At 27.7% G+C, this 12265-nt stretch overlaps 1 protein-coding gene across 2 annotated transcripts in view; it reads right to left on the minus strand.

Annotated features, from left to right (window-relative positions):
• Positions 1–337: 337 nt before the first annotated feature.
• LOC147807178 (uncharacterized) overlaps positions 338–12265 on the minus strand; it is a 49948-nt gene continuing 38020 nt past the window's right edge. The window contains exons 1-3 of one of the 2 annotated variants that reach the window (XM_087167904.1): positions 5182–5241; positions 1888–2044; positions 338–663 (exon numbers count right to left, since the gene is read on the minus strand). In XM_087167904.1, coding sequence (XP_087024030.1) covers positions 445–663; positions 1888–2044; positions 5182–5228 — 423 coding nt within the window. In that variant the 5' untranslated portion in view covers positions 5229–5241 and the 3' untranslated portion in view covers positions 338–444. Of the gene's footprint in view, positions 664–1887; positions 2045–5181; positions 5242–12265 lie in introns of those variants that run through there. The other variant, XM_087167905.1, reaches the window with a different exon arrangement.

Genomic DNA, 12265 nt, shown 5'->3' on the forward strand with positions numbered 1-12265 from the left:
AGCAATTGTAATTTTGCAATATAGATATTTGTAATTCTTTCCGTAATTTATTTTGCAGACTCCATAAATTTATTGAAATCTACATACTTTATTTCCGTAACTGTACGAAATCTTCAAAGTTTTCTATCTGATAATGTACAAAGCCTTGCATAATATTTTTTATGATTATTTTCAGAATAATTTTGCTTTTTATTTGCTTTAATTTTAAATGTGATTCCTGCTAACTGATTTCAAACAGATTAGATTCTTATGCGTTTTCACTGGAATTGTTTTTACAAATCAAACAAAATAAACTAAGCACAAAACAACAAAGTTGACAATGAAATGACCACACGAGTTTTCTTTTCTTTTAAATTTTGATTTTTCTTTTAATCGAAATATTTCCAACATGTATCATAAATGTTTCAGCAAACGCGTGTGCTTATTCAGAAAGCTATGCGTTTTTTAACAATTTGTGTTTTTTCCTGATTTACAGCATATTTCATCTTCAAATCGGTAACCTGAATCAACAAATGGAAAACCACTGCCACAGTCCTTCAGCAGGATACCTATTTGTCTATTACATACGTCCCTGTTGATAGCTTCACACATCAGATCTCCAACTTTTTTTTTACCTCCCTCTATTACAGAGCATAATTTGCCCTCATCTGACAGCAGATCAAACTGTAAGAAAAGGTAAACAATATATATATATATATATATATATATATATAAAACTAAAAAAAAATCAGAGTCGGGCAAAAAAATATGTTAAACCCGGTTCAAGGAGCTTAATTCAGAGAGAATCTGCAACTTTGAAAACAATATTTTTTTTATTTGATTCAATAGCAGAATTTACTCCTTCTTGTCAAGCATGGGGCGATAAAGGATATAAAACTTGATCTAATATTGACAAAAAGACTGTTATTTGAAATAACGATAGATATAAATCTGTTGTAAAATTAATAATGTCATTTATATGTTAACCCGAGGTTTTTGCAATCTAAATATGTTGGACAAACTAGTAGCTCTCTTAACATTAGAAATAATTTACATAATTCAGCTATACACAGTAACTAAATTATCAATAACTTAAAATTGAATCATAACTTAAAATTGAACGACTACTGAAGTATTTTTTTTTTTTTGAAATTTTGCATTGTAAGCAACATTGAAATTTTGTAAGAAATTTTGTACAGATTTCTATGTTGTGTGTACTTTAAAATAAGAGTTAAAAAATAATAAACAATTTTAAGCTTGTAATTTAAATGATGTTTTCATTAAAAAATTTTAATTTTTCATGCAAGGTTAAAAATTAAAATTAATAATATACAATAGAAATACTTAATTATCTTATTAATTTATAAATTTAGAAAAAAATCATGTGGGTCAAATACTTACCTAATTAAACCTGGCACTATTTTCTCTAACTACTTAAATAAAATTATAAACAATATTATTAAAGAAGGTTCTTCTTTGATTACCACTACTAATCAACCTTTTTAAGAATTTATGAATCAAAATAAAACTAAATCCATTACGATTTTATATTTCCAAGATCTCTTTAATAGCACTCCCCTTTCGAAACTAAAAGATTTTATTTTGTAGATGTTTTTTTGTTACTATGATTATGAAAATATCCTTAAACACGATTTTAATTATTGATAGATTCTAATTACTATTTACATATCTGTATTATTAAATCTGTGTATGTTGCATGTTTGAATATTTTTAGATAAAGGAACTCTGTTATGAAATATTTTACAGCAAAGCACAATTTTTTTCATATAATATTTCCCGCTTGATTAGTTTTCTCTTCAAAACAAACATATTTTGAAAAAAGAAAGAATACGCAATGAATTATTTTAAGTAAATTATGTACAGAAATAACTATTCAATTTCTGTTACCTTATAAATGCAGGCACGCTGGCACTTTAAGGTAAGATCAAAATCACAGTTGGTATTCTCTATATCAAATACAAATGACATGGTTTTGGTATCTCTTGTAAAACCATCTTCTCCCATAAGAAAGGTGGTGCACGTACAATTTTCAGCTATGGTCGACCTAAATTAGAAAATGGAGTATTTTATTATATAAACTGTCCCTTAGTATTTACGTTCTTAAAGAACTAATTTATGAATTCCTTTAAAAAGAAATAATCCTCTCTCAAGTAAACTACCTTTTTGAAATAATTTAAAATGTACCTTTATGAAAAAACGTAAATAAGTAATGTGTAAGTTCTGTAATTTTTTTAAAAATATTTCACGATAATGATAATTTGTTTCGATGCTTCCTGATTTTTCAGCAAACGCCATACTCACATCCCTAAAAAATTTATATCAATAATGCTAATTTGGTAAACAAGTAACAGGTATAATTCCTCTGAGAGCTTTAGTAAAAAAAATATTTTTTTCATTTAAACCATTCTTTTAATGACATATTGAGATGAAAGTATATATCATTAATGGAAATTTTTAATTTATGAAAATTAATTCATTATTTGAAAACGAATATCAAACTAATATCAGTTTTGGAAGGTGCAATAACGAATTCTAGAAAAAATTATAAACATATATATATGTAGGTATTAAAATGTGTAACAGCTTATGATAACGATACATGCTTATTTTTCCAAATAAATGCAAGTTACGTGAAAGTGTCATTGTATCGTAAGTATCATAAGTATCATTATATCATTGAAAGTATCATAAGTATCATTGAAATTAATTGAAATATATTAATATATTTTAATTAAAATTATATAATACCTACCTTCTCAATGAAAAAAGCTTAATTTTTTAAAATTATCAGCCAGTCAACGATGGCCTAATTAGATGTCCGATTTTTCGGATATCAGCAACAAATGTAAACTGTTTAGTGCATCTGGTGTACGTTTTACCGAAACGACGACGATACCAACAAATACTTTCTTTAGATCTCAATCATATCCTACAATTGGAATTTCGGTGAATAAAACAAGACTGACTTCTAGAATCGGTGCGTGATCTTTGCAGCTCTCTAACTTTCTTAGAAAATTCCTTAATTTTCTCCAATATTGTTGATAGTTGTCTCTGATATATACCACTTCTGTGTTGCTTTTGGCAGAGAATTTGCCAATACACTAACACCAGCCGCAATTTCTAAGATTTTATCACCCATTTTAGCCAGTTTATCGAGAGAATCAGTGCTGGCAGCTAAAAAAGTTTGAACCTGATACAGCAATTGTTGCAACCAAAGTTGTTTGAAAGCATTATTATTTACTAGGAGACTTCGCCCCCTGCTCGCTGGCGCTCACCAACCCCCGGTACTGCTTTCGCAGTTCATTTCGGTTTGCTTCGCAATCCAATGCTCGCTTAGCTCGCTCATTGGATACGTTCTTAACGTCTAGTTTTTGTATACTTTTTCGAATACTGAAGACCCGAAAACTTTTCACTGTAGAAAATTCTAAACCTGTACATTTCAATATTAATTTGAAATTGCAAACAGTTCACATATTTTTCTTAATCACACTATTCTAAATTTCAGTTGTTGAGAAAAGTAACTGTTGTAAGTTTTGTTTTAAAGTCTTTACCACCAAAGGGCTAAGGCCATGCGTAGTAAAACAATATGAAATAGTAGTCTGCCACTGAACGCCGGATGTAAAGCATCGGCTATGATGAAGATAATTTTGTATTTTTAATTCTCTGAAGAGCGCCACCTTAATAATATGGAATTTGTAAAATAAATGTATATATTTTTGATTGTTGAGGAAGCCCATCATTTTATGTTTTCATCAGTGTTCAGAAGCAGAGCAACTATAAGTGTTTTATTTTATCACAAAAATATAAAATGCATGAAAAACAAAGAAAAGAGTAAGAAAATGAGTATAGTCATAGAAAAAGTTAAAATTATAATATAGTATTTGTCAGTTAAAATAAAACTTTTTGTTTAAGTCATTGCTAACAATTCAAATTTCTCCGAGGCAATTCTAAAGTATAAATTAAGGTAGTATTGTTAAGTTGAAACACAATATTTTTAGTTTTGATGTCAACAATACAATTCAATTTTTCACAAAAACGATTGTTTCCATTTTTAAGTTCAATGTCAACAATTCAAATTTTTCTGAGGCAACTCTTAACCTCTAAATAATATTTTTTTAATGTACACATTTCTAAATGTCAGTATTCAACCACAAAACAACTTAAAGTCCTGAAATTTAGCATGAAGTTGTAAAATGTAATGAAAGAGGGTCAAAGCACTAATGAAAGTAGAAGTAAAGTTAGTACTGTAAAATTAAAACAATATTTTTAATCAATGAGCCAAGTTCTTCAAGAAGCAGTTGTAGAAGTAGGTTGTTTATTTAAAACTTTTTATAGAATTTCTTTAAGAACACAATTGTTAATTTGGGCATTTGGCGATACAAAACTTTTATTATTGAAGGATTTGTTACGTCAAGCGCTCAGGTATCATAATTTTGATCTAGTTGCGCTTCTATGTCATTTTGATTTATGTAGCTAAGTTAACTTTAAAAAAATTCTATGGCTGGCAACAGCATTTTTATTTTTTAAGTTGTTTATTTTTATTTCCTTTAGAATTCGTTATTTTTTTAGCGAAATGTTTTTTAACCTAACAGAATTCTTTGCCGACTGTTTTCTCTATGAATGAAGAAAATAAAGTAAATATTTAACTGTTGTGGAAAGAATCTTATTTAGTTGTACAAAGTACTTCAGCCAAAATTTGGGAGCCACGTAAGAGAATTATATATATTAGATCAGAAACACATCCTTAAAAGGCAGAATGCTTTGGTGTTTTCAAAACAAAGCAAACGTTGCCACCGGCGGAAAAGAAATACAGCCAAAATTTGGGAGCCACGTAAGAGAATTATATATAATAGATTTTGCACTTCGCCAAAATTTTGCATTCCACGTAACAATTGATTTGGACGCTTATTACCATGATCTTATTCGAAGAAGAGTGTACTCATCCGAACACTTTTATAGTCACTCAAATGAGCAACAAATGCTTCTTTTAATGCTGCGTATTTATTTTCTTGAGACAAAACTATCTATAACTCACAATATTCAAAGTTTTCTGATCGATATATATATATATATATATTAATTTACATAGTTGCTATTTATATCGTATTAAAATATGTTTGCTTATCATTGTTACTAACACAAATGAGATTGAATTTCATAAAATAATATGAGGTAAATTACCCAAAGCAAAGAAGTAGAATGCTTGCACAGATGAAGTAGGAATTCATTTTTATTTCAGTAATTGAAATCCAGTAAATGAAAATAAATAATTTGAACTTATATATGCAATGTACAAAGCAAATATTTCACACACAGGTGATAATTTCTCAAAATTGTTATTCAAATTCTTGATAAGACATTCTGCGCATCTGGAAAATTCCAAAGAATACAATGCCATTTAAAGATAAATTCCAATTCTTAGTATTCATATTCTTCAGCTTATCATTATCAATTTGATAAGTTTCTAGGTATTATCTCCTATAATTTAAAAAAAAATGGTATAATCGCTTCTTTTGTATTTCCAAAATACCTTGCACTCTTTATTGCTACACTTTGTGAAATTTCTATTTGTGAAATATGTATCGAGATATAATAGAACTTTGAACAATAACATCGTACAACTTTTTGCCGAAATTTTAATAATTTGTTTAAATGAACCGTTTTTTGCTTCAAGTTGAACCGTAATATCGCGTAATCAAGTTTGAGAAGTACGATAATATGGCTCAATTTACCTTTGTACTTTACAACCAATTAGAACCATTTTACAGCTTAACGTACTTCAAAATTTCTAATTGTTAACATGACAGCTAAAATGTCATAAATATATGAATTTTAATGAGAAAAAAATGATGTTCGTTTTTTTACTCTTGTTGAATCGAATTTAAGTATTTTTGTTCGTGCACTTAAGTGTTTCGTATTCCATTCCCAAGGAAAAGAAAAATAAGACTGACACTAACCAAGATGCCAGACGTAGAAACACACGGAAAAACGTCTGGAAAAATTTCAGTAATGTATCGTTATGATATTTCTGGTTGAATAAAAAACATAATCCCACTTAATAAAACCAAAATATTCTGTATTTTACCTATTAGTTTGTTTCTGTTCATATGGTAAAGGTGCACCGGAAATTTTGATTTCCAAAATTATATCTCTTATTACCACATATTTAATAAAAATACATAAGTAAAAAGTAAATTTAACTGAATAAATGGTTTTTATACCATGCAAAGATGGTTTCAAGAGAAAATTATACGTCTAAAATGTCATAAATATATGAATTTTAATGAGAAAAAAATGATGTTCGTTTTTTTACTCTTGTTGAATCGAATTTAAGTATTTTTGTTCGTGCACTTAAGTGTTTCGTATTCCATTCCCAAGGAAAAGAAAAATAAGACTGACACTAACCAAGATGCCAGACGTAGAAACACACGGAAAAACGTCTGGAAAAATTTCAGTAATGTATCGTTATGATATTTCTGGTTGAATAAAAAACATAATCCCACTTAATAAAACCAAAATATTCTGTATTTTACCTATTAGTTTGTTTCTGTTCATATGGTAAAGGTGCACCGGAAATTTTGATTTCCAAAATTATATCTCTTATTACCACATATTTAATAAAAATACATAAGTAAAAAGTAAATTTAACTGAATAAATGGTTTTTATACCATGCAAAGATGGTTTCAAGAGAAAATTATACATTTCAACACATTTAACAAATTTATAACTTATTATAAAAGCACGTTTTAGTATTAATTTTACCAAAATCATCACCATGGCGCTTTTGTGTAAAATATCGAGCATTTTTTAAGTGTTTCCATAGAGTCAGAAACAAGTTAAATTCTACCATATTCTAGTAGTTTTGTCCAAACTTATTTCAGTTTAATATCCGAGCTGACTTTTGTACTTTACCAGAGAGTTAAAAATGTAAGCCTATTGTGCTCTGTAGCTAATTCACATAACTCTCGAAAAACGTTTAATGTAAATTAAAAAAGACATCGCTTTTTTTTAATTTTTTGAAAGCAGAAGTGATGAACTATAAACTGATGAACTATAAAGTAGTGGTGAATTATAAACTTAAACGTAGATTTTACCTTAAAAATAAAGAACAAAAAATTGAAACCAAATGTCGTGCAGCCGTTTTGATTTAAGAAACTAAAATGATTTGAGCAACTAACTTGATTTAAGTAAGTAACGTAGCAGGCTCAGAAAAAAGTGGAAATATTGACGAGATATATCATACTGCAAGTTAGTACACTCTGTGTTCAGTACTTGACTCGAGACTTATATCAATTGTGATTCTTGCTTGGAGTACCGAAGAGACCTTTTGTGTTTCAAACTTGATTATCTTTGTTATTAAGTATTTAAGTACTTTATTTTCATAATCAAGGCAAAAATAGCCTTTCCCTTAGAGTACTTGTATTGAAACTCATTTTTAACCTTGTCCAATATCGTACGCAAATAATTTTATTGTAGTTCATAATCCCAAATCGGTGGTTCAATGGTTTTGGTTCGTTAAAATGTTGTATTCGCATTCATAACAATTACAATATTTAATGAAAAACAATAACAAGATTCAACAACTCTAAATAAGTTTTGATATGATAGCTTAAATTTTAAGTTTGAAACAACACAGTTTTCATCCGTCTATAGTTCTTAAAATATCAAATTTTAAGATTCAGTAAATTAAAAGTTCCAGCTTTTTTTTAAGGCACTTACAGCACCATCTGTAGGTTCTATTATCAATCAACAAAGTGAAAGATCTTCAACTTTTGATGCAATTCCGTTTTGTTTTATGATTTCAGAGATTATTAAATTTTCTTCCCATTTAGATACTCTATATATTTTTACTCGATATCTTTTTAAATCCATATTTGATTTTGGTAAGCTCTAAAAGCCAATTTATTTCTTTATTCAGTTAATTCATTTATAAATAAATGAAATTAAATTGAAAATTAATTATTTGAAAATTTAAATTCACTAAATACCTTTTAATACCTTCACCTATAATACATATTATACATTTCTGATCTCGTCAGATAACAACTACATTACTATAAAATATTATATTTGACCCTGTCTTAATTTTTTGGAACAAATAATCTCGCAAACCTATTTTCTTTTCTTAGTAAAATCAATGAAGTTTGCCAAAACAAAAGAAATTATTTATTTTAAATATTTTACCTAAAACACCTCTCAATTTGTAACCTCCTATTTATTTCCAACAACAATTAAAAGAAAAGTATAATCGTCGAGTAAAAGTTCTTCGAATTGCGTAAATATTCTTTCTACTCTCTAAGTGATAGCGTGCTCTTTGAAAATATTGAATGAGAAACACTATTTTTAGATGAAATCAGACTGGAATGCAAAGCACGAAAACATATATCCCTAAGTTCTCTAAGAATAATGAAATGGTAAATGAGAAAAATAATGATAAATTTTTTCCGTTTTATACAAACAATACAAAAGAGTGAAAAATTCAAAAATATTGCTATAATTTCCTTAAAGGTATATATTTTTGTTAATATGTTATTTATATATTAAAATACTATTATAATGGTATATATTTTGTACATATTTATAACATTTAATATTATTATATATTTATAATATTTATGTTATTATTTTAGACGATTAAAGAAATATAATCGATTAATCGGATATGATTTAGACTTAAACATGACTACTTTGACTCTCTTGAGAAAAAGACGTAATACATATTTATTGAGAAAGAATTAGATGAAATATTTGTTTTATTGTTAAATAATACAAATCTTGTTATGCCTCTTTTAATGTGATACCTCCTTAACACAATATTATATTTCGTTTCAGTAAATTTGCGAAAAATTATGCTTGAAGTTATGTTTACCTAGTCTTGATGTTAAAGAAATGTAAAAGAAAATAAAAAATAGAAATATTTGTGGGTTTGAATTAAATGTCTGAAATTATTCCTAGATATTCAGAAAAATAAGTTCAACATTAAACTATAATGTACAGTCAGCAAAAAAAAAAGATATCACCCTGAATAACTTTTGTTATAATGATCGGATTTTCACGATCTAAGTGTCAATCTTAATGGTTCTCGGGGGTGACCTCAAATATGCTAATTAATTAGTGCTAACTATTAATTAAGTTACGAAATCTGACACAAAAACGTACTTTCTCTGAATAAACATGTTTTTTTTTTTACATATTTGGATTCCTAACCTTCAAAATATAGGGGGTAGCCGCAATCTGGGAAATGTGGTCCCCATAGTTTGGTCAGGAGAGCGATCCAAAGTTCGTACCCCTTAATGTTAATTTCGCTTTTTGCGTTTTCAGTCATATTTTCAAAACTAATGAAGCAATTCAAAAAAAATTGCACCCACTCATAAAACTCATTTACCCAAAGATAATTTCATAAAAAAAATAATTTTTAATAATTATTAATTATTTTTTATTATTTAATTAAATTGAAGATGAAAAAATTTTGAATTATGAGGTATGAATTTTTTATACCATAATAATCTATATATGTTTCAATAGAAAAATCTAAAGTTTCAACTGTTTTTATTTATTAGAAGCTGAAAAAAATTAAAATTAATTATTTTTAAAAAAATAATTTGGCGACAATAAAAAAATGATTAAATGGGGCGATTAATATTAAAATGTGATAAACTTGCGAGGAACTTGACTTCGCGCGCGTAGTGTAAAATTTCATTCATATTTTTTTCGCTAATAATCGTTTGCTAATCTTTTTATTTTTATTTCTTTCAAACTATAAAATACGATGTTTCTTTTTAGTCATTTAATAATGTATTTGTAATTTAGTAAAGAAATTATGAATAGAACATTTTGAATAAAAAACACTTTATTCAACGAATGTCTAGTTTTATAAAGGCGTGCTTCTGATAGAATATGATTATGCACCAGATTGTGCTTACTTAATGTGATTTTTTTAATTTTTGATTTTCTTTTTCAATAACTGATACAATTTCAATAATATACACACGTATGCATAGATTTGGAATAATATATTTATCAATTTCTTGAATATATATTTTATAATTATTAATACGAATGCGTAGTCAACATTTTTAATCATCTTAAAACTTCCCCCGGTGGCTGAGCGGTAGCGCTTCGCCCTGTCGTTCCTCGGGCCGGGCAAGGCTGACTCAGCCTTTCATCCCTTCAGTGGGTCGATAAATAAGTACCAAGCATGATTGGGAACTAAACACTGGGGGTTCCGCGTTCGGCTGACCACCTGACCGGAACATCTGCTCCTGCACCCCAGAGCCCTAGGTCCAGAAAACTGAGATGGGCATAGTAGGCCTTGGCCCTCCATGGGCTGTCGTGCAGCTGAGTTTAGAGTAGAGTTTTTTAAAACTTCTTTACATCTTATATATCGCCTTAATCTTAAAATAAGTTTGTAAATTACCTGTCTATGCGTGTTTCGCAGAATTATTTTTCTAACTTTTTTATTGAATTTTAATGCAATTTTTTTTTAAAATTCTATTATGTATATTTTTTTCCAATAATATACTAATCAATTGTTTAAGTACTTTAATTTATGTTTTTCTTTAAAATAAAATTACTTTTTAAATTATTGCTAAGTTCTTATTGAAAGAAAACTTAAAATTATTGCCAGCTATCTGAGAATTAAATCTTGTTAAGAAATTAAAAATATTCTACTGATAACACTCAATATCATTCGAAGCAGAACAGCTGACTATTTACTAAAAATACTATTGTTTACGAAAAATGAAGATAAATTATTAATTTTATTTTTTTTATTACTTCTTATTTATTCGAGTAATGAAAAGTAAATGCGTATGTGCGCACAGAGGAAAAATATAACAGATTGTTTTGTTTTTTAAATGAACAAAAAACTATGGGCATGCAATTTTAATTCAACATTCAAAGTTAATCTTGTGCGCTAACCCTTTTAAGTTACCCTTTTGTCTTAAAAAGTTGAAAATATTTTCTTTAAAAGTTGTTTGTATAATTTCTCAACTTTTGCACAGTTCAAAAAAATATTGCTATATCAGGAAAATGTTCGATATGCCTTGTTTTGTTAAACAACTACTAAAATAAAAAATTGCAAAAAGATTTGAAAAATGTGCTATTTTTAGAATCATCATCTCAAAAATTGTTCTTTTACTCCATTTGACTTTTTTCTTCTTAAATAACTTATAATCATAGTTTTAACACACGTTTTGAAGAAATTATGTATACAAATTTCTCCTAATATTTCGTAATAAGAAAACAAGAATATTAATGATTTATTTATACAGTGAAACCTGCCAAGTTGACCACACTTGTAAGTTTTACACCTGAATAAGTTGACCTCAATTATCAAGAACGGAAATTTTCCTACATAATAAAGAAGCAAAACCTTTGTAACTTGACCACCTGTCTATCTTGTATGTTGACCACTGAAATAAGTTAATTTTGTCTAGGAGTATTATGAAATTCTATTCTAAAACCCTCATAAATTGACCAAAAAAAAAATTCAAAAAATTTTCTGTCATTTCGCAATGTATGTTAATATTTCACTTGTTTGGTGAAATAGTGTAAAAAGCTAATCTAAACCTTTTTGTGAGTTGACCATCTGGGGAAACTGTAGGGAGACAGCTTTTGACCATTTCTTTCATTCATTCATTGAAAACAGGTGTGTTAGTTGAAAAGTTGCTCTTCCAGTTGCAATAGTGAGCAAATAGGCTTGTATGCGTAGTAATAACAGAATAAATTTTAAAGTGTTAAAATAATTTTGTTTTGTTAAAGTTTTCAATGTTTTCGTGTTCTGATATTTTAAGAAATTATTTTTATTAAACACTTCACATGCATAACTAACAAAATAATTTTTTTTTAAAAGTTAGTTAAATATTAAAATTATTTATGTGTAACAAATTGAAGTTCGTTTAGGTTTAAACACATTTCTTGAGATATTCATTTGGCCATTTGCTAAATCAAATTTTTAAGTCAAGTAAAAAAAAAATTTTTAATGTATAGCAACATGTAGGAAACGAAAAAGTAAACAATGTCCCACCCCTTCTATAAGTTGACCACTTGTCTACGTTGGCCACTAAAACAATGCACATGAAGTGGTCAACTTACCCAAGTTTTACTGTAATTGTTTCATTGAACCAGAGTAGTTAATTGTTTTCGTAATAATCGGCCTTACAACTATTTAACTTAGATTCTTTGGACTAGGCGTCACTTCATGCATGTCTTTCGAGATTGAAATTTCAAAGATAAAATGTAAAAATTACAAGAATGCGTAAG

The sequence above is a fragment of the Parasteatoda tepidariorum genome, chromosome 7, assembly GCF_982258835.1.
Source record: "Parasteatoda tepidariorum strain Cologne lab strain chromosome 7, Ptep-v5.0, whole genome shotgun sequence".
NCBI classification, from domain to species: domain Eukaryota; kingdom Metazoa; phylum Arthropoda; class Arachnida; order Araneae; family Theridiidae; genus Parasteatoda; species Parasteatoda tepidariorum.